The sequence below is a fragment of the Geotrypetes seraphini genome, chromosome 14, assembly GCF_902459505.1.
Source record: "Geotrypetes seraphini chromosome 14, aGeoSer1.1, whole genome shotgun sequence".
Taxonomy (NCBI): domain Eukaryota; kingdom Metazoa; phylum Chordata; class Amphibia; order Gymnophiona; family Dermophiidae; genus Geotrypetes; species Geotrypetes seraphini.
Genome location: NC_047097.1, coordinates 5,862,721 through 5,886,794, shown reverse-complemented (window position 1 = coordinate 5,886,794; position 24,074 = coordinate 5,862,721). Strand labels below are relative to the sequence as shown.

The window sequence follows — 24,074 nt, the reverse complement described above, 5'->3', positions numbered from 1 at the left end:
CCTGGACTCCTGAATTTTACTCTCCATTCTGCCACTGACTTGTGACTGTAAGCAAGTGATTTGAGCACCCTGTACCTCGAATTAGCCGACTACTGTCGATTTAATGTTTCTCCGTCTCCTCTTTCCCTCCCTTTTGGAATCTACCACGTAGGGCAGTAATAATAAAGTCAAAAGCAGAATGAGCCATTCTTGACAGGACCGAATGTAGAGCGGTTTCCAAAACGCTGCGATCATAAAAGCCATGAGAAACTGACCCCGTCCGGTTCACAGATGCAACCTAGATGCATATTTGAGCTCAGGCTTCTGATTTTAGGTTTCGAGCTGGGTGCAAAAATGGTAAACTAGGGGCCGATATCAGTGACGCAGTAAGGGGGGGCAGGGGGCGGACCGCCCTGGGCACCATCTTTGCAAGGGGTGCCAATGCCTCTCCTCCTCTCTGGCCCCCTCCGTGTACCTCTTTAAAACGTTCGCTGGTGCGAGCAGCATCTTCCACCTGCTGCTCGTGCCAGCCTTGGCTCCCTTCTGCTGTCACGTGAGCCCTTATTATCGAGAATTGTGTTGGCTTCCAATGGAGGCTCGAGTCAAATTTAAATTTGGTTGTTTTTGTTATAAAGTGCTTTTTTGGTACAGAACCGATTTATCTATCCAAATTATTTTCCTTTGCTCAATCTAAATGTCCACATAGTTCACACAGTCTCTTTAATGCTCCATCAATCAAAGGTTGTCGTTATAAAAAACATCTTCATTGTTTGCTTTCTTACCAGGCGGCTTGCTGGGATAAGGAGTTAACATAAGAATATAAGCAGTGCCTCTGATGGGTCCATCCTGCCCAGCAGTCTGCTCACGTGGCGGCCTATCAGGTCCAGGACCTGTATAGTGATCTCTATAACCTTCTATCCCTTTTTTCTTCAGGAATTCATCCGTTATTGAGCTCTGAGTCTTATCATCATTTTCGAAGGCAACCGAAGGCATATCTGTTTGTTAATTTATCAAATCTTCCTAATCTGTATTGTCTTTTTTAATATTTGTTAACCGTAATTAACTTACTGGTTATATGGTATAGAAATGACATGAGTTATGTTATGTCAAAAGATGTTGCTTGTGCTAGCGAACATTTGAAGAGGTACACAGGGGGCGAGGGGGGTCGCTCAAGTGTTGGAAAGAGTGGGGGGGGGGGGGGAGCACACGGTGCAGCAATGCAGGGTGCTACCATTCTGGGCACTATCCTCCCTTGCTACGGCACTGGGCGATATTCAAAGCAATTTAGCCAGCTGCTGACCAGTTCAATTGCTTGGTCGGAGCTAGCTGGCTAAATGCCACTGAATATTGGGGTTAGTGCCTCGATCAAAGCTGGTTAGGTTGGGGGGGCGTGACCAGGGTGGAGTCAGCACTGGGTTGCCTAAGTTCTGGTATTCAGCACTTAAGCAGCCAGGTTTACTGTATAAAAGCCTGTCCTATTTTTCTACAGTAATCCATGGCCATTTAAGTGCTGAATATCAACTTAAGTGGCTATGTGTTAGCCAGCTTCAAAAGAAGAGGATATTCAAAGCCGAAGCATGCTTTGAATATCTGGGAATAGCGCGGTTGGTGATGAGCAAAATGCTCACCGCCCAACAGCTGAATGTTGACCCCTTGATGCTTACGGGATAAATAACATAACATAAAACTCACTTGTATACCGCAAATACCATTAAGTTCTATGCGGTTCACAAAAATCAGTAATGTAAATGATTAAGGCTCCAGATTCTAACTTCCAAAAGATTCCCTAAAAAGATACGTTTTTAAGGCACAATGAAATTGTTGGTATGAAATCAGAAATGTAAATATATGAGTTAAATCCCTAGTCCATGAGGCTGCCTGAAAAGATAGCAGTCGTTCCTGAAATTTCTTGTATTTACATCCCTTAACTGAGGGGAATGAAAACAGTGGATGCGATTTTCTAAGATGTTTAGAACTTGTAACAATAAAAGACTCCATGAGATACTCAGGAATTGAGCCTTAAAGCAAATGCAGCCGAGCTTCAACTTAACACTGCAGATGCTCACTTCCCCAGTCCTCCCTCACCACTCATCTTATCTACCTTGGATCTGCCACTCAGCTTTAGCCCTCTTCTGCACTGATGCCTCCTCAGCCACACAAATGTACATACATCATTTAAATCTACCCAAAAAGGTACCCAGTGGTGGCTGGCACGTGCACCACAAAACCACTGGCTTGGATGTTTAAAAGCAGCTTAGATTTGTTTAGACTTTACATGAATTGCAGCTATTTTATAAGGTGGTGTGAAATTTTTTGTTTTACATTTTGCGATTTTACTTTAAACTTATTGGATTTGTGTTATACTTAAGAACATAAGAATCGCCGCTGCTGGGTCAGACCAATGGCGGCCCCAAGGTCAAGACCAGTGCTCCAAATGAGTCCAGTCTCACCAGTTTAGCATGAACTTGTCCAACTTTGTCTTGAAACCCTGGAGGGTGTTTTCCCCTATAACAGACTCCAGAAGAGCGTTCCAGTTTTCTACCACTCTTTAGGTTTGATAATTTGATTATAGTTTATTTCAGATTATGGGGCTTTTTTTCCTTTATTATTATTGTTTGTGGTTTTGTATGGGGAGGATGAATTTTAAGAAAATGCTGAAAACTCAATTATTTGCCAATACCTTTTTATGCTAAGGTATATTTCAGTTGTTTATCGTCTTTTAGAATTTTTCTGACATCAATGTATGATTTAAAGCTTGCTTGTATTTCTGAATTGATTGAATTTGTGCTCTATCCTTATTATAACAGGACGATTAACAATGTTGTTTAGACATGTCTATGTTATATGTGATAATCGGAGGCAGTGGCGTACCTAGCATATGTGACACCCGGGACCTATCATTTTTTGACACCCCCCCATCTATATGAAAAATATTATTTTTAGTAACAATCCACATATTGCACAACAAGAGTGTACCTAGGAAAAGGCAGCATCTTAAACACTGCAGTGAGCACTAGAACACCAACACATACATTGTAAAACTAAACAAGCCAGATCCCGCACAGTCAATTGATCCTGCAGTCAATGCCAACTGAAAACTATGTTCTTTTCATATACACAGAACATAGATACACCCTCGCCCAATATGGAATAATCACAAACTAAAAATAGAAATATGTAGACAAAAGTTAAACTGAACCGCCAAGAAACCAGACTCTGCAAACAATGCAACACCACAAAAACAGTAACACATGTCCTCTAATACTGTGCAAAATATAAAGACAGTAGATGTAAATTTGAAAAAAACTGATATATAACAATCACCACTTTACAAATTAACAAATAAAAATAAAACAAATAATGAGAAATAAGAAAATACCATTTTATTGGACTAATCCCCGTAAGCTTGGTCCCCATCCCCGCAAACCACCTGATTCCATCCACATAAGCCTTGAATTGTTTTATATTGAACTTATTATATTAAGGTATAAAAAGAAACAATATTCTGTACAATTGTCAATTTATAAATCAGTGTCTTCTCCCCACTCTCTCTTCCCTATTTCCCTTCAGCGTCCTCTGCCTACTCTCTCTCCACTTTCCTTCAGCGCACGCACATAAAAACAAGCAAGTAGTTTTATATCATTTTCATTCTATTCATTCATAGAAATTAAAGTCTAAATAATGCCAGTCACATAACAAAACATGATTTTACAAAATTAATTCCCTGCACAGTCAAGCCTGCAAGGATTACTAGATGTCTTTCAGCAGCACCCCGCCCTCCCTCCCCCTTACCTTCCCTCCCTCCCCCTTACCTTCGTGGCCAAGTCAAAATGATCTACCAACAATTAAATTTTAAAAACACAAAGCACACTGTACGCAGAGAAAATGTTAATTATCATTTATATTCCGCGGGTTTTCAAAGAGGTCAAGGCAGATGACTTTATGCAATGTCACCTCAGTAACAACTATACAAAAATAGACAAATATAAACCCTCCCTTTTTACTAAACCGCAATACTGTTTTTTAGCGCAGGGAGCTGCACTGAATGCCCCACGCTGCTCTCGACGCTCATAGGCTCCCTGTGCTAAAAAACGTTATTGCGGTTTAGTAAAAGGGGGCCATAGTGCAATATATAGACAGCAGATATAAATTCTCAAAACGGACAAATTTTGATCACTAAATTGAAAATAAAATCATTTTTCCTACCTTTGTTTGGTAATTTCATCAGTCTCTGGTTGCACTTTATTCTTCTTATTGTGCATCCAATATTTCTTCCCTTCTTTCAGCCTCCTGTATGCTTCCTCTCTTCCAGATCTCATTCCCTCCCCCAACTTTTTATTTGTTTCACCCTGCCCCCTTCTTTCTTTCTCTCTCCATGCCCCTTTCTTTCTCTATGTCTGTCTTTCTCTGATTCCGTGCCCCATTTTTTTCTTTGTTTCTCCTTGCCCCCTTTCTTTGTTTCTGGCTCCCTGTCCCCCCCCTTTCTTTCTTCCTTCCTGCCCTCCCCCATGCCACCGTCGCTGGGGAATAAGCTGCTGCCGCTGCCACTGCCGCCATCGGGAACAGGCCGAGATCTCCCTACTTCTCTTCCCCACGGGGCCAACCAACTCTCGCTGCCCAACATCAATTCTAATGTCGGAAAGGACGTTCCGGGTAGCCAGGCAGCGATTGGCTAGCCAGAATATCCTCTCAATGTCAGAATTGATGTCAGGTGACAAAAGTTGGTCGGCCCCGCAGGGAAGAGAAGCAGGGAGATCAAAGAACATGGCGCCGGCCTATTCCCCGAAAGCAGCAGTAAGAAGGGAAGGGAAGCAGGTTTGGCACCCCTGCTCTAAACGAGCCGCGAGCCGCACTCTAGGGAGAACAGTGGACGGTGGCCAGCTGTGCACCCCCTTTGGGCGTGCACCCAGGGTGGAACACCCCCCCTTGGTACACCACTGATCGGAGGGAAACAAGATTTTATGTATGTGGTATGGAAACCGCATAGTTGTATGCGGTATATAAATTTTAAAATAAATTTCTGCAACACATTCTGGGCTTCATGGGAGGATGGAATAAATAAATAAATAAAATTTCCAAATGACAACTGCCATTATATAGATAATTTTGCTGATCGGAGCTATCTGTGCATTTTCAACACCAGTACGTGAACAGTGCCACTGAACATCTTTCTAGACCACTGTGGCACTATCCAGATAACTCCAGGGAAGCAGGGGTGGACTGACCATTGGGACAACAGGGACAAGGCTTGTGAGCCCACAGCAGTAGGGGGCCCACTCTCCCCTAGTTTTCATTTAGTTTATATTTTTTGGTAGCTGTTTAGGGGCAGGTGCTTATGAATTCTGTAGCTAGGGTTATTAGTGGGGTGATAAGGACAGCCCATATAACCCCAACATTAAAAAATTTGCTCTGGCTACCGATTGTGCAAAGAATCCAATTTAAAGTGTTATCACTGGTACATCAAATAGTATAATCATACTGTACCACTTTGGTTTCAATCTCTGGGAGATTTATAAACCTCTGAGGGCATTACGCTCTGAGGGGAAAATGAAATTGGTAGCACTGGTATGCGGCAACTCAACTTCAAATGTTTTCCACTGCTGGAATATCATATTGGAACAAGCTTACCGGGCAACTAAGATTATATGCCGACCACTACAACTTTAAGGAAATGTTGAAAACCAAGCTGTTTGTAGACGCATACTTTTGATCTGCCTTTCCTAATGTTGTTTGGGTATATTTGTAACACTTTTTTAAATATATTACCGAAGAATTTGTAGGCTTTGTTTTCCCATGTGTTATTATTTTGAAGAATGCTTTGTATTGGTTTTTGATCTATGCGTGTTTATTTGGAAACCGCTGTGACTCCAGGCGGTACATTAAGTTTTTAAATAAATAAATGACCCTTGGTGCATGGGGGCCCGGATCACAGTTAGCAAAGTGCAAAGTATGAGAAGAGGAAGAAATCCAGAGAGCAGCAATATTCATACTTCTATCCGGGTAAAGATAGGGCAGAGAAATTACTGCCTTAACGTTACCTAGGGGCTCCTTTTTATCAAACCGCGCTAGCGGAGTTAGCACGTCGGACATTTTATCACGCGCTAACCCCCGCGGCCGGCTATAAAACTAACGCCTGCTCAATGCAGGCATTAGCGGCTAGCGTGGCAGGCAGTTTAACGCGCGTTAAACCCCTACTGCAGCTTGATAAAAGGACCCCTAGGTAGCTATTTGAATACCACAGCTGTGCAGATATTCGTGGCACTTGCTGCCCTTCCACAATATTCAGCACCATTCAATATCTGGATAGCGGTGCTGAATGTCCCTGGATAATTTAGCCACGGCAGCCAGCGTTTTAAGACAATGTTGACTGCTGCAACTGGTACTAGTGTTTTGTGTGACCAGCAGCATAGCAAAGTCTTGAAATTTAAAAAAAAAAAAAAATTTGACTTGACTCTCAAAGAATCCCTAAACACCTAAATTGTACAATGTATGAACACCCAAGAACAGAAGCCCTAATTTTAATTGTATTCTCTGCATGGTCTCGCAGTGGAGTGACCTCAGCCCACCCAGCACTACCGTCTCTGAGTGGGAAATAGACTCCATGGCTGGAGAAGCAGAGAGCGATGGAGGTGGTGGTGATGACAGTGATAGAAGACAACATGAGGAGCTAGAGGGACCTGGACTCCGGGAGGAATTAAGAGGAGATGGCATGTTCTCAGAGCAAGATGTCCACAGATGTGACACGGTCAGTGACTAGCAAATGATTGTTCAATGTAACAGAAATGACAGGTGACCTTGTCAGTGCAAATATTACAGGAAATTGATTTATGATTATTCTTATCTTGAAAGTCATACAAATAGCACTAGGATTATGGCTGACTACTACTCTACTGCTATCCATTCAATTGTGTCCAACCCTTGGATACTCTGTAGGCCTGTCCTCGCCATGCTTCCCTGTTTTCCACGGCTTCTTTTAATTGCTTGATGTTCATTCCCGTGTCATTCTTGATGTTATCCTGTCATCGAGCCTTTGGCCTCCCCTGCTTCCTTTTACCTCCTTTTCTAATGAATTTGCCCTCATCACATGTCCAAAATAGGTCAGTTTCTGTCTGGTAATCTTGTCTTCCAGGGACAACTCTGGGTTTATATGATCAAGAACATCTTGATAACATTCATCTGGATTTAGTAACATCTTTAAAAATACTGGGTGTCATTATTGACGATAAATTCTCCTATCATGAACACCGTCAAATTTTGCTTCTATAGGTTACGCATGATTCGCTCGATCTCTAAGTTTCTCGAGCCAAAATCATTAAACATTCTAATCCATTCCCTAATTATCGCTAAACTTGATTACTGCAATTCATTATTAATAAACATCACACAAAAAGAAAAGAAGCGCCTTCAGATACAGAACACAGCCGTCAAACTCATTCATAACGGTAAAAAATACGATCATGTTATTCCTTTTCTGATCAATTCACACTGGCTTCCAATCAATCACCGTAAATGGAGGCATTATTTTTCCTCTTTTTATGCACCTTAGTATTCCTCTATCTATTGCCACTGGCTTCATTCACTATGCAACAATTTTTTTTCCTGGGTAATAAGTGTTTTTTCTTAATTGCCACATACAGCTCTTTGACCACATGGCTGCAGCTCTTCGACCACATGGCTGCAGCTCTTCCTAGAACGATAGGCACATTCAATTCATTCATGGAGCTGCCATCACCATTGCCCCTGACAATTATTTTACCTCCTGCTTTGAGCTCTCACAGTCACCTCATCTCCCACACTTCTCATGCTTCAACGGGTTAGCGGCAGTGATTCCTACAGCTGCCTGCCACTAACCTGGAATCCTCTCCTCTGCCATGTCCTGCCCTCTGTCAGAACTTCCTGTTTCTACCTGGGTGGAGTGTGACAGAGGAGAGGCTTCTGGGTTAGCGGCAGGCAACTGTAGGAATTGCCACTGACCTGTTGAAGCAATAAAGAGCATAATATGAATATTTGCGAGTGGGGTTGAGGGGAAGGAAATATTTTGCAGGAGGGATGAGAGTGGTGAGAGGGAGAAATGGACATAGGGGTGGAGGGGAGGGAGAAATGATACATGCTGATGCTTCATTCTGCTGATGTTCAGCAGCTGATTCTTATTTGCTCTAATGCAGTGGTGGTATTGCCATGAAACATTGGCTGTGCTGGATTGGATTCATTTGGACTGCCATGAAACAACTCTGTGTGGAAATACAGTGTCAAAAGTCTCAAATTGTTTTTTCTTTATTTTCTGTAAGCACTTGAAGTTTTGTTTTTGTGTTAAATGCATATATACCCATATCACATTAAAAATCATATCTCAAACCTCCTCCTTTATCCATTGCAGATCTTTGTAAATCTCGGGTAAAAGATGAGCTCCGCTGGGAGAACGGTATAGAAAATTGACTAAATAAATAACAGCATTTTTTGGTTTCAAAAGAAGAGTGAGCAGTGTGTGGCACAGTGGTCAGAGCTACAGCCTCGGCACCCTGAGGTTGTGGGTTCAAACCCCGCACTGCTCCCTGTAACCCTGGGCAAGTCACCTAAATCTCCCACTGGTACAGATAGGGAAAATGCTTGAAGTACCTGTACGTAAACCACTTTGAGTGTGGTTGTAAAACTACAAAAAGGCAGTATGCAAGGCCCAATCCCAATCCCCCTCCCTATCTACTATCCCCCTCATTTCCCTTAGAGATCCAATGTATTTATCCCAAGCTTTCTTGAATTCAGATTGATGCACCACCCTTGCCAGCAGAAATGTGGCTGGACCTCTGAACACTGGTTGCTGGACTCTGCTCTGTCCTTCTCTTGTAGCAAAGTATTTCCCGTTATGTCTTCTTGATCATTAAAAATCATTGCCCGTTGCCTAGCCCAGGGGTAGGCAATTCCAGTCCTCAAGAGCTGGATCCAGGTCAGGTTTTCAGGATATCCACAATTAATATGTATGAGATGGATTTGCATGCACTGCCTCCTTGAGATGCAAATCTATCTCATGCATATTTATTGTGGATATCCTGAAAACCTGACCTGGATCCAGCTCTCGAGGACCGGAATTGCCTAGCCTCAAGCTGCAGATATGTATCACAGTAAGTAGGACTAGGGCAAATTGCTGTCTGGGGAAGGGTGATACTCCTCAGTCTCTTCTCAAGCCCTTTGCAGAACACATCAGGGAAAATTTTCAAGTGTCATTGAGTAGCAAAGATAACATCTTCCTTGCTTATCTCAGTCTACATGGATATTCAGCTAAACGTGCTGCTAAATATCAGTTTCAATCCACCTGCAAACTTTTGTGTGGATTGAGCTTTCCACAGAAACTGAGCCAAGTACATAAGAACATAAGAACTGCCATCTCCGTATCAGACCTAAGGTCCATCGAGTCCGGTGATCCGCACTCGCGGAGGCCCAGTCAGGTGTACACCTGATGTAGTTTTAGTCACCCATATCCCTCTATTCCCCTCGTAAGGAGATGTGTGTGCATCTAATTTGCTTTTAAATCCTAGAACGGTGGATTCTGTAATAACCTCCTCCGGGAGAGCATTCCAGGTGTCCACCACTCGCTGCGTGAAGCAGAACTTCCTGACATTTGTCCTGGACTTGTCCCCCCTTAGCTTCAGTCCATATCCTCTTGTCCCGTGTCACGTTGGACAATATAAATAATTTTTTTTCCTGCTCTATTTTGTCGATTCCTTTCAGTATTTTGAAAGTCTCAATCATATCCCCTCGCAGTCTCCTCTTCTCAAGGGAGAACAGTCCCAGTTTCTTAAGTTGTTCCTCATATTCCAAGTTCTCCATACCATTTATTAGCTTCGTTGCTCATCTCTGCACTCTCTCCATGTAGTACTAAATATCAGACTACCCAGTTAAATTTAAAAAAAAAAAGTTCACTGTAGATACATCCTGTCCCTTTTTTATCTGGTTACAATTATCTGGCAAATCTGGCAAATAGTGATTTTATTAACTCAGGTTTAGGAAAGAGATAGAGGGCAGAAGTTTCATCTGATTTTAGCTAAGGCTTCTATTTACTAATGCTTAGTAATGGGTTTGTGACAAGTGACATATGATAATACTGTTATTGCACTCATAAATGTTAGTAAATAGAGGCCTAAATCTTTTGAAAATGGGTCCACGGGGGATAACCTCAGTTATTCAGGTTGGTTATGTATCTGTCCATCTGTGTGCTTAGATAGACTGTTTTGCTTGGATTGTGTGGTTTCCTAGCACTTGACTTTCACTGTTCATATTGGCGTGTGTTTTTGCCTCTGGAGGATTCTCCTAGAATGCTTCATTTCCTTCTCATTATTATTTCATTAACTGAGGGACATGAATTTTGTGTTGCCTCCTGGCCTAAAGATAGACTGATCCCTGCTTTTCATGTGCCATAGATATTCAGTAACACCTGGTAGACAATCGGTTTCCACATTTTATATGGTACAGATGCTACACTGATATTTTCATGCTTTATTCAGACCTGATTTTTTCAAGCTCTCATTTCTACCTACCCCCTTTATCTGCATTAGTTGCAAACTGAATAAAATGTAAAGTTACTTTTGCTCAACAGCTGCTTATTGTTTGATTCCTTATCTAATGCTGAACTTATGTCTTCTCCTAAACGTACCTTCTATTACTATCCTTTGACTTGTTCTGCATTTCTCAATCTGCTATCCGCTACCTTAGTCCCCCACTAGGCTTTGCTCCCCTAATTTTCCTACTTCCAGGCCCGTTACTCCCCTGTCCTATACCCCTCCATCTGATCAAGACTCGTCGGAGATGATGGTGCTTCTGTCTGAACAAGATAGCAGCTTGGAGGAACTTCAACTGATCAGGTTAAGCGATCTTTCATTGGGTAGCACACCTTCTCCTTCACTTCAGCTACAGATCCAACATGACAGTGGCCAAGAAGAAGCCAACGAGGAGATGGAAATGCCACCAAGCTGTGAAGGTACCTAACTTCTGTACGAGACTAACTGCAGCAGGCTATGAAGCTCTTGAAAAGGGCTCTGGTTTTCAAGCTGACTTGCAAGTACATCATTTGATTTATTCTAGCACTTTTCTAGATAAGATAGGCCTTTCAAGATACGGTAATTAAAAGGAGCATTGCATTAAACATACCAGGGTTGTTCTAAGTCCATGAGGATATTAAAAAGTTCTGGGATACATACCAGTGTCCTGTTGTGGACTGGCTAAAAGATAACATGTTTTGGCAGCTACCAGACAGGACTTAACAAAGATCTGGGTTTTCTATCACATTACAAACCATAAAATTATACTGCTTTGTCACCTTATCACCTATCCATATTTCCCCGTCTCTCACCCAACCAGCTCATCCTGTTTTCTCAAATTACCCACCCCCACCTTCTTCCTTTGCCATTGCAATGCTTTTATATTTCACTTATATATTAGGGGTTCTTTTATTAAGGTGCGCTAAATGCTAAGGCATATATTATATTCAATGGGCGTCTTAGCATTTAGTGAGCATTAAATTGGTTAGCATTCCTTAATAAAAGGACCCCTATATATTTGATTATTTTTGATCTGAAGAAGAAAGGGTACCTTTGAAAGCTAATAAAAATGCATTAAGTTCAATAAAAAGGATATTACTTTACAGTATTTCCTTTATGTTTTGTTTTATTTCTATATACTACCATTAAAAGTGGACTAACATGGCTACCACACCATTTTACATAATCTTTATGAAAAGTGCAAAGAGAACTAGCTGTGTGTGCCAACAGCTGTCTCCCCCACCCCCCACCACCATCATGCAGAGGAGGAAGCAGCAGGAAGCACTATGCATGGGTTCCAGATAGCTGGAGGGTCACATAGGGTGCATGATGGGATGAGAGGGATGATGTGACTGTGTCCCTGGATGGTGTGGAGATCAACATACTGCAACTCATGTTTCCAGTGGTTTAAAGCGTACATATTGCAGTGTAAAAATGTGCTCCTGCTGATTTCACGGTGAAGACTATCAAGTTGTCTCCTTTGTTCTCCATTTTCCTCCTCTGCAGGTAGTTTTGGAAGTGCCGACTTGTCTCAGGAGCATAAAGGGGGCGCTGCTCTTACTCCACAAGAGGGTGAGCCCCTGATCACAGAAAGGACAACTCCAGCAGACGTGGAACAGGAAGCTGATCTCCATGTTTCAGATACTGTGACTGCCACAGAGCAGGATAGTAAGTCCTCCTGTGTCAAAGAGACAACAGAACGGAGCATCCAAGACACATGCCAAAAAGCAGACTCTCTAGTAAGTAGCATCCCCCCAGGCAGATGATTCTACATTTTTCACTTTCTTCAAATAAAATGTTTCACTTGTTTGATTTACCTACTCTTGTCACTGAAGTGATTTTCCATGTGAATAATGGAGACAATCCAAAGGAGCTACTGGCAGGCTTGGTTATTGGCAGTGCACACACTTGGGGTTTCTTGGAGAGATAAGTTTGGACTCTGGCCACTAAACCCCACCTTCAGAACAAGTCATCTCAGGATCTGGAAGGAATAAATATAACGTCAACACTAGCTCGGCTGCTCCCAGATTTATAAGAACATAAGAACATAAGCAATGCCTCTGCCGGGTCAGACCCGAGGTCCATCGTGCCCAGCAGTCCGCTCACGCGGCGGCCCAACAGGTCCAGGACCTGTGCAGTAATCCTCTATCTATACCCCTCTATCCCCTTTTCCAACAGGAAATTGTCCAATCCTTTCTTAAACCCCAGTACCGTACTCTGCCCTATTAAGTCCTCTGGAAGCGCATTCCAGGTATCCACCACCCGCTGAGTAAAGAAAAACTTCCTAGCATTTGTTTTGAATCTATCCCCTTCCAATTTTTCCGAATGCCCTCTTGTTCTTTTATGTTTTGAATATGTTTTGAATTTTATGTTATGTATATGAATTCAAGAAAGTGCAGGACATGCACAGTGGATCTCTGAGGGAGAGGAAATGATTACCAAGCTTATTAACTGGCATATGGTCTTTATTTGCTGCCATTTTCACTGTTTCTTGCAAAGATATGCAGTTCTGACTTCTCCATTGATTCCTCAGACCAGCCTCAAAGAGCCCCGAGCTTGTGAGAAAACCAGATAGAAAGAGACAGTCTATAGCTCTAACAGGAGAAAATGAAATCCAGTATGGGCATACCCCAAGCTCTCAAAGCACTGAGTATCCCATCAATGCGCCCAGCCAAAGGTGGCAACTGTTTTAGTGTGTACGAATGGAAAGACCTACACTCTATGCTCATATTTTGACACTGGGCAGTCCAGAAAAGAGAAGAATGAGAGCTATGAGAAGAGAAAAAGAAAGGTCCCTTGGTCAAAGCAGCTATGGATATGGCTCACCATCCACCATCATTTTACTTCCACTGTTCGGCAGAAGTTATAAGTAACCTATGGTATAATATGTTCAAAGTGTTAGTAGGACAGAATATAATTTATGACAGTTTCTTCCTCCTTTTCTGATCATGGTTTTGTACAGCAGGTACTTATGCAAATATTGGCATACTTCTCACATAAAGAACAGCCACCCGGTTCACTGATGGTTCTGTTTCAATATATACAATCAATAAGGAACAAACAGGCTAAGGCAGAACTTAAAAGTCTTGACCTCACTAACAGAATATGTTTTGTTGCAGCTACTGGCAGAATTAGCTGCAGTCAAAGAGGAAAGCCACGAGAGCATCGCTCGGCTGAAAAAGCATATCAGGGAGCTGGAGGCTCAGGGGGAACTGGTAGGTGTTACTACTTCAGAGTCCAAAGCCTCAGCAAGTAATGCAAGAGAGATCCTTCAAAAGCCAGAATCAGCCCCATGTTCACAAAGCCATTACCAATCCCCCAGCTTAACCATATTCCTGGGAATGACTGTTTGTATATTTCTGCTAAAATTTGAGGGCTAGCTGTGAAAAGACATGGTCAGTTGTGTCATGTTAGGGTGATGGGGGCTAAAGCAAGCACATCTTTTTCTGAGTGTAATATCTATGTGTGTGTATATGCACATATCTTTGTATGCATGTGTATTTACATGCCTGTTTATGTGTGTGTACATTACATACTGTACATTACATACTGTAAGAATAAAAATATAGCCTTACTGGGTCAGACCAATGGTCCATCTAGACTAGTAACCTGTTTCCAGCATTGGCCAATCTAGGTCACAAGTACCTGGCAGAAACTCAAAGATCTCAGGGCAAGCAGTGGCTTCCCTCATGTCTGTCGTTGACGCCAAGATGCCATTATAGAATTGGCACAAAGCACATGGCATTGGGGTATCTATACCAGTGCTTCCCAATAGACCTCAGTGGTTCTCCGCGGAGATCTCAGAACTAGTAAAGCACAAGAAGAAAGCTTTCGTTACCTACAAACAATCACAACAACCGGCAGCTAAAGAAACTTATCTGGCAAAATCTAGAGAAGTTAAAAAACAAGTCAGAGAGGCCAAACTCTAGATGGAAGAAAACATAGCTAGGCAGGTAAAGAAAGGGAGAAATCCTTTCTCAAATATGTTAGCGACAGGAAGAAGAACACAAGCGGTATTGGGCGCCTAAAGAAACCTGACGGCAACTTTACAGACTCAGACACAGACAAAGCAGAACTACTCAATAACTACTTCTACTCAGTCTTCACCTGCGAAGCGCCAGGATACGGTCCCCAGCTACAGATAAAGGGGAACTCGGAGGACCCATTCCGGGACATGGAATTTACTGAGTGCGACGTCTACCACAAGCTATCAAAACTAAAAGTAAACAAAGCTATGGGCCCAGATAGTCTACACCCTAGAGTACTTCGAGAATTGAAAGATGTCCTGGCAGAACCGTTAGCAGAGCTCTTCAATCTTTCCCTAAGCAAGGGAAGAGTACCCCTGAACTGAAAACTGCCAACGTTATCCCGCTCCACAAAAAGGGATGCAGGTTAGAGGCCAAAAATTATAGACCGGTGAGTCTCACATCAATAGTGAGTAAACTCATGGAAACGTTGATTAAAAACAGATTGGACACAATTCTGGATGATGAAAGATTAAGGGATCCCCACCAGCATGGCTTTACGAAGGGAAAGTCTTGTCAATCCAATCTGATAAGCTTCTTTGACTGGGTAACAAAAAAACTGGATGGGGGGGAGTCCCTGGACATCATTTATTTAGACTTCAGTAAGGCTTTTGGCAGTCTCCCATACCGCAGGTTATTGAACAAGATGAACTCATTAGGACTAGGAGAAACACTGACAGCATGGGTAAAAGACTGGCTTAGCAGAAGACTTCAAGGGTAATGGTAAATGGTATTCCCTCAAAAATGTCGAAAGTGACCAGTGGAGTGTCACAGGGCTCGGTCTTGGGCCCAATGCTATTTAATATCTTTGTAAGGGATCTGACTCAGGGACTTCAAGGCAAAATTACAATTATTTGCCGATGATGCTAAACTATGCAACATTGTGGGCAGGTCAACAGAACCTGACAGCGCAACCAGGCCCAACACTATGGAGCAGGACCTACTTTTACTGGAACAATGGTCCAGTACTTGGCAACTGAACTTTAATGCCAAAAAATGTAAAGTAATGCATCTTGGAAGCGGAAATCCATGCAGAACATACACCTTGAATGGTGAAAACTTAACAAGAACTACTGCAGAAAGGGACTTGGAAGTACTCATCCGGGAAGATATGAAGGCTGCCAATCAGGTGGAGAAAATTTCAGCAAAGGTTAGACAAATGCTGGGTTGCATCAGAAGGAGCTTTATCAGCCGAAAGCCTGAAGTCATACTGCTGTTATACAGATCCATGGTGAGACCTCACCTCGAGTACTGTGTCCAGTTTTGGAGGCCACATTATCAAAAGGATGTGAAGAGAATGGAGTCGATCCAGAGAATGGCCACTAGAACGGTCTCAGGACTTAAAGATATCCCATATGAAGAACGTCTGATTAGATTGAACTTATATTCTCTCGAGGAGTGCAGAGAAAGGAGAAACATGATAGAAACATTCAAATACATCACGGGCTGCACTGAAGTAGAGGAAGAAATCTTTTTTCTTAAGGGTCCCACAGTGACAATAGGGCATCCGCTAAAACTTAAGGGGGGAAGATTTCATAGTGACACCAGGAAATACTTCTTCACCAAAAGGGTGATTGATTGATGAAATGGTCTTCCATGACAGGTGGTCGAGGCCAGTAGCGTGCTCAACTTGAAGAGTCGATGGGACAGGCAGGTGGGGTTGCTACAGAGTTATGCTTAAAAGATGGTTTCTCAAGGGAGGGAGGGTTCTTGAGTGGGCCGACTTGTTGGGCCGCTAGCCCTTTACTGCCGTCATACTCTGTTTCTATGTTTCTTTGATCCTGGAGTATCCCTTGCTAGTCTGGTTTTCAGGATGTCCACAATGACTATTCTTGAGATTCTTTTGCATGCTTCCTCCATTGTATGTAAATCAAGTTTATGCATATTCATTGTAGATATCCTAAAACCCAACTGGCAAGAGGGTACTCCAGGATCGACTTGGGAAACACTGGCCTAATGTGAGGTGCCAATTTATAGAATTGTCCAGCTAGAGTGAATGAATTTAAGGCACCTGCATTATAAGAATACGCTTGTAATTTCAGGGAATGAAAACCCATTAATGCGGTTTCAGCATGAAATGCCTTCTCTTATGTATTACTTGTGTGGCTCTTGACTAATCCTTTGAGGAAAAATTCCTCTCAAAATACTATATATGTGTATATTTGCTGTGGGCTTTATTTATCCTTTTTGAATCTGGAAAGCAGGCGGAGGCCAGGCTAGTACATAAAAATAATTGCTATTCAAAGCTGCAATAACCTTTAGAGAATTCCCCCCAAGCTGTGCATCCACTGATTTACTGCTCTCTGTTTGCTTCTGTGACAGGAGAAGCAGGAGCTGTTGCAGCAGATCCAGAACCTGATGAGAGCGCAGGCTGTGGCTGAAAGGAAGGCTGCCTTTGCCCTGGAGGAACTCCAAAAGTTGTACTATATGCACAAGGAAATGGTATTCCTACATCCATTTGTGGCTATGACTTCCTCTTGCACAGCTCTTACATTTCTTAACCTGTTTCTTCCATGCTGTATAACTAAAGTACATTTTTCATGAACTAGATACTGAAGAGCAAACTGAGCTAAGAGAAATAAGGTAGGTATTGCAGAGAAGACAACTTTATGGTCTGACAGTTTGAAGGGGGTAGAGAGAGAAACCAAACCTCTCCTTATATCCGTGGATGGGGTCCTGAAGGCGGGGGAGGAAGAAGAACCTTTCCAATAAAGGGCAGCTGAATTTCGGTTTCACTTTCGGCAATAAAACCAAATCCGGGTTCGGTCAAGCTTTAGTTTCAACCAAAACTCTCCCCACTACTACCACTTACTGCCTGCCCCTGCCCCTGCCACTGCCACTGCCCCCACCCCATTCCCACCCCCACAAATGCCAAAGCAAGTCTGCTGAGGCTGGATGCCACTCCTCCATCAGGAGCCAGCCAACCCCCAACAACAATCCCTCTGGCCTCCGACCTCCCAAAGGCCCTTTCTAGGCCTACCTATATATGCCCTGGTCGTCTAATGGCATCTTCTAGGCAAGAGCTATTCACATTCAATCTTGCCCCCTCTGGTACTAGGGATCTGGATTGGCCACCGTAAGAACAGGCTATTGGGCTTGATGGACCATTGGTCTGATCCCGTAATGCTATTCTTATGTTCTCAACTGAAATTGCTCCTGGGATCTTCTGGAGCAGCCTTGCAAGACTCCCATGGGAAATCCTGGCAGCCATTTTGTGACTGGAATTTGCATGGGTAGGAGCAATCTTTGGTGGTGGCAGGGCAGAGGAATTGAGGTCAGGGAGCAGGTGGCTGACCGGCCTGGGAGAATCTGCCCTCTTCGGGGGGTGGGCGCCTAGGAAGACCCGCGGGGGGGGGGGGGGCGCTTCCTGAGAGGACCTGCTCTATGCTGGGGTGGGGGCAGCCCAGGAGCACCCACCTTTTGTCAGGGGGAGCATCATGTTTGGTTTGAGTTTTGTTTTCATCCAAAACTGAATGGCAAATTTCGCCAGTGATTCTGTTTCAGTCCAAATCAAGAACCCAGATTTCAGTTGCCCTCTACTTTCCAAGGCCCTAGTCTCTGTCTTCCACTGTCTTCTGTCAGCAAGCACACAGTTACCTCCACAAAGGCACACTTCTTCCAAAGAGCGATCCAAGTACTTTTCCCAAAAATTCGAGACTCATTAACTTGTCTACCTACAATCTATAAAGGCGATTCTGTAACTGGATGTGTGATGTTATGTGTACAGAAAAGCGACACATACAGTGGCGTGTTAAGTGACTTGCCCAGGGTCACAAGGAGCTATACTATACTTTACTCCTAACATTCTCCTTTTTTGGGGGGGGGAAAGTCCTGACTCTCTCGTCGTGAAGTTTCTTCTCTGGATTTTGTTTCCAAGTAGCAGAGCATGTCTCTAACTTACACATCCAACTGAGAGAATACTTTAAGTTACCTTGTTGCCTGGCACACTTAGACATGCCTATTTACACCTGCCATTGACCTGGGGTAAACTGTCACACCTACATTTAGGCATGTCAATGTGGGTTCTATAATAGAATCAGAGTGTCCAGATGCTTTTATCGAAAAGGTGCTCCCCTGGAATTTCAGTTGCTATAAACAGATATGGTCTTAGAGATAGGGAATAAAAATGCAGAAATAGGGGGTAGTAGATTAAATCAAACTACATGCATAAAAATTCAAATAGAGCTTACCTACTATAGAGAACTTTTTTTTTTTTTTAAATCATTTTTATTAAATTTTTCAGATAAATAAATATAAGTCACAACCACTAACAAGAGGAATAGCAGAAACAATCAGGTCTTTCATGCCAGCCCTTCATGAAGACCCACAGAAACCAACCCTCCTACACACACACACACACCAGAACCCTCCCCCCAACCTCCCCCCTATAGAGAACTTTTTAAAAACCCTCTCATTACTCAAAGTTTCAATAATTCAAAATACTTAATTGGTTCCTTTAATTGCAGAGCACGTTTATAAACAGCAGAGGCAGAAAACAGAGGGTGAGGAAAGCCTCAGCAGTCATAAAGGGGCCAAATAGAAAAATTAAATGATCTTTCAAGGCTCCCTCTTCCAGTGATTGGCATAAAAATCCACCCTCTACTGCTAATTTTCTGCTCATATTTCTAAGTATTGTAAAAAATATTTATTTACCCAATGTGTAATTAAACTCTGGAATTTGTTGCTGGAGAATGTGGTGAAAGCAGTTAGTTTGGCAGGGTTGGATAAATTTCTTAAAACAAAAGCCCATAAGCCATTATCAAGATGACTGAGGGAAATCTACTGCGTGTTCCTAGGATAAGCAGGATAAGATCTATTTTATGCTTTGGAATCATGCCAGGTACTTAGGGGGTTGGAGGAGGTCAGTGACCACTGGGGAAATGTGGAGAGGCCATACTTTCATCTCTCCAGTGGTCATTTGGTCAGTTTGGGTACCTTTTTGACCCCTATTCACTTTTAAAGCAGGTCTAACTGAACATCTAAATGATGCCCTGAACATCTTGTAAAAGATTTGATTATCCCAGCAAGAAGTCCAAGCACTAAGCCCACTCAAATCCCACCCAAAACATGCCTCTTGCATGCCCCCTTTAACATTTAGACATCCTGGAGGGTGAATGCTCTGCAAGACATCTAAAAAATTAGTTTAAAAAATCAGCACTTGGTTTTTTGGGGGTATTAAAATGCCCATGTGCTGATTTATGCTGTTTTTTTGGACGTCTGCATTTTTAAGCCTAATTTCCTACTTTTATCTCTACTGTCACCCACGGAGTGGGGCTAATATAAGAACATAAGAGTTGCTATGTTGGGGCAGACCAAAGGTCCATCAAGCCAACAGTGGCCAATCCAACAGTAGTCAATCCAGTGGCCAACCTCTGTAGATGCTAGTCATGTCAAATATAGGCACCGGGAATGTGGGCCTTCAAAACCCTGGCCTACATTACTGGTGCTTTTGTTTAACTAGAGCCGCAATTCTGCAAATGGTACCTGGGTGTAACTGGCACGTGATCAGTGGCGATTTTTTAGGTGGCTGCCTATGTAGGCACTGTATGCAGAATCCGGCCCTGTATACTGTATCTTATGAATTCTAGAAGGAAACTCTTTGGTGTAAATCAAGTACTAGTACTATGGTGAGTATTAGTAGTCAATTTGAAAGAGTAGGATCATAATTCACATACCTTGGCTTAGGAGCGAGGTTCATTACTGTCATGGTACATGTAGAACAAACCGAAGAGGAATCACTGCCCTGAAAGAAGCTATTGTCTACTCTTAACTGTGTATGAACAAACAAAAAAAATATTTACTGGGTGAGTCAATAAAGAATCACGCTGTTACCTTCACAGCAAATGAGCACACAAGCAGGATAGTACAAAACTAGGAACTCAGTCGGTTTCTCCTCCTCCTTTTCTGCACTCAGGACTTTGTACCCAGTGGATCATACTTCTTACTTTTCCTTGGCCTCCAATCAGGTTCTTGAATTCCTATCATTATCTTCTCCAGACTTTTAATCTTTTGGGGATCTTGGAAGAATCCTGTACCCTCACTTCCCTCTCAAGTACAGGTTCCCTGAAACCAGGGGCTCTTGGCTGGTAAGTCATCCCAAAACTAAGCATGACTCCATTGCAAGGTTTTCCCACTTACTTCCAAGATTTCGCCTTTGTTAGATTCCAAGGTACATTACTTTTGGAAGGCACCTCATAGACTTGTGCCTTGCAACCTGGTAAACTACTTTTGTCAGTTCTCTTCTGCATTCTTTTCTGGGAAGAAAGGAGATAAAACCCCAAGCACATTTTTTCCTGTATGCAGAAGTCCCGGTTGAACACAGAGGATCTAGAATCAGAAAATAATAGTAAATATTGAAGAACTAAGGCCAGTACTGGGCAGACTTGCACGGTCTGTGTCTGTATATGGCCGTTTGGGGGAGGATGTGCTGGGGAGGACTTTAATGGCTGGGAGGGTGAAGATGGACTGGAGTGAGCTTTGACGAAGACTTCAGTAGTTGGAACCTAAGAGCAGTACTGGGCAGAGCTTTGGATTCTTGCCCAGAAATAGCTAAGAAGAAGAAATAAACCAACAAATTTTTAGATTGAATCAGGTTGGGCAGACTAGATGGACCATTTGGGTCTTTATCTGCCATCATCTAAAATGTTACTATGACACTCAAAGGATAGGAGACCTATCATTCAACCGTTGGTCACCTCCCAGTGGGAAAACCCAACTCACAATACCCTTTCCTTTTAATACATCACTCTACATAGACAAATATTTCCCCTGCTGAATAGCACATCGAGTAGCACAAAAATATGGACCACACTGATTCCTTCACTAAGGACCTGACCCAAATTTAGGGACTGGGTCACACTATCTATCTGTCAAAACCAATTTACCACCACCTGTTGGCTTAAAGGAGGGGGGAGAGAGAGAGATGGAGGGGTTGGTTATTGTGCACTCTCATGTCTTCTTTCACCTATGCTGGTTTTGCTCAACAAGTGGTGTAAATAAAAACCCTATATCGTTTATTTCAGTGACATCACAAAGCAATTACGTGTAACATTCCAAGAAGTTCTAGCACAGCTACTTTAAAGGAGAATCGTCTGAAAGATTTTAGACAATGCTCAAGATCATGGATTCCACACTCACAGGACTGTAAAATTAACATTCATTCACCTTTCTCATGCTTTTATTTCTAAGCCCTCTACTGCTGAATGTGAAGTGAGAGATTCTTCAGAAATTATACCAATCCCCAGCACTAATGAAGGCATCCACATTTCAATATCCCAGTTGGAGGACAGACCCCATCCCAAGACAGGTATGTTCAAGACAAGCTGCTGATGTTCCTTCAGTGAGGAATTATCCAGGAGATGAGGTGGACTTCAGGAACAGGGATTAGTTATTTGAGAGCAATTTTCAATGAGAGATGGGAAGGTGGTAGAAGAAGCATTGGTTAAGTTTCACCCTATGTACTATGGTTGATTAATGTAATGTAATGTAATGTAATTTATTTCTTCTATACCGCTCCATCCGTTAGGTTCTAAGCGGTTTACAGAAAATATACATTAAGATTAGAAATAGGAAAGGTACTTGAAAAATTCCCTTACTGTCCCGAAGGCTCACAATCTAACTAAAGTACCTGGAGGGTAATAGAGAAGTGAAAAGTAGAGTTAGAGGAAAAATAAAAATAAAATAAACATTTTAACAAGACAGCATTGATCTAAATACTTTGGAAGGTAGAAGAGAGGAGAGAAAGGAATAGAAGCAGAAGGGGGAGCCGTTGAACAGTAGAATTCTGGAAAAATAGAACAAAACAAAGACAAAAGGCAAAACAATAGATAAGATTAAAGATAAATCATAAGCTGGAAAGAAAAATAAAATAAAACTTTGTCTTCAATCCACGGTTTCAGCGTCAGTGATGAAGTGGAGCAAGTAAGTTTAAAGGGTTAAGAGATCTGTTAATAGATAAATCAGGGACAAAATCATAAATGCTTAATTGAATGAGGGCACATTCTGGATTCTCTGAACAAGACTGAACTACAACCATTGCTGAAAAGGGATTTGGCAGATTATGGTCCAGTGTCCAAGGGGTTTTTGAAGAATTATGTTGGAACAGTTGATTCTATAACCTGCAACCTACATTTATTTACTGAGTGCGCACGTAATTTTATAGATTATAAGTAGTTATGCACAAGCCTGCTGGTCAGAAGCTAAGCAGTATTCTATAATTTTAACGCACAACTCAAATGTGTAAATGCAAAGGGTATACACATGGAAGGAGCATGGACATGGCATGGATGAAGCATACACTTGGCATGGATGGGTTCAGCATTTATGCACATAATTTACAAAATACTGTAAGTTACATGCTAAATATCTCCATTTACTTGCATCCACTTACAGCTGCTATTGACATGGCGTAAGTGATAGAGAATAGCACAAGATACTCGGATCTGTGAAAAATCAATAATATGGCGAAACACACTTTCCCAAGAATAAAGATATGGTAATGTCATATAAAGAATGTAGGCAGTGCTGCTTCAGTTCCAAGGAGAAAGTTCAGATTGAACTGGAGGAAAAGCCTCAGATAAAGGCCCTCCCACCACCACAATGGTGGATAAAGGTGGTCGGGTGATAACCTCACTGGCAAAAACCTCCGTTGTACTCCCAAATGAAAAAACTGTAAGCAGGGCTGTCTATGCTTGATAGAAGAAAAAAACTTTCTACTTATCTCATTGATCGGTACACCGACGATGGCCAGCGTTTCACTAACTTGCTGCCTCAGGGTGGATCAAAAGTCCGATCAAAACTAAAGCCAGAAAAGAAAAATACATCAGAATACTGGACATAAAGCAAGACTTCAAGACAATCTTCAGAAGCCACTATGACATACCTTTAAGCAGGACGCCGTAACGTCTCATCTGATCAAAAAGATGGCTGCACCATGACTGTACCGGGTTAAGAACTCCCGGGGAGTGACGTCACACCCCGGAAAGTGCCTGTGCAGTAAAACAGCCGACTAAGCTGCTGACAAAGGAGGAGGGTAGCGCGGTCTGAGAAAAATATTCTTTAAGCAGAAAACAATAATCCTCTCATAACTTTTCATACATAAGAGGAAAAATGAAACTGTCTATCGGACCCCGCGTGCGATCCTGAAAAGAAAAATATCAAAAACTGACAGAAAAATCAAAAGAAAACATTCCATTCTAATTTTTGATTTTTCGCTCCAAGAGAGCTGTATCAAGGGTCTCCCGAGGTTGCCGCTGTCATCCGACTCAATTTCCAATGTATGAGAATGTATGTCTTTCTCATACATTGGAAATTGAGTCGGATGACAGCGGCAACCTCGGGAGACCCTTGATACAGCTCTCTTGGAGCGAAACATGTCGGGTCAGACTCCCAGGTTTGGCTGAACATGAAGCTAAGCTAAGCTAAGTACTAAGCATTTTACATTTATGCATTTATATAGTGGATATTTATTCCTTATTTATTGAACAACATTAAAACCACGTAAAAAACACTTTGAACTTAATAACATGGACGGCCAATGATG

The 24,074-nt window shown here is 42.4% G+C and overlaps 1 protein-coding gene across 3 annotated transcripts in view; it reads left to right on the top strand.

Moving 5' to 3' along the window:
- The window catches only part of LOC117347950, an 80,323-nt gene that overhangs the window by 20,450 nt on the left and 35,799 nt on the right, over positions 1-24,074 (top strand). For all 3 annotated transcript variants that reach the window (XM_033919468.1, XM_033919467.1, XM_033919469.1), the window contains 6 exons: positions 6,527-6,724; positions 10,684-10,948; positions 12,015-12,247; positions 13,628-13,723; positions 16,856-16,975; positions 21,722-21,839. In XM_033919468.1, coding sequence (XP_033775359.1) covers positions 6,527-6,724; positions 10,684-10,948; positions 12,015-12,247; positions 13,628-13,723; positions 16,856-16,975; positions 21,722-21,839 — 1,030 coding nt within the window. The remainder of the gene's footprint in view (positions 1-6,526; positions 6,725-10,683; positions 10,949-12,014; positions 12,248-13,627; positions 13,724-16,855; positions 16,976-21,721; positions 21,840-24,074) is intronic.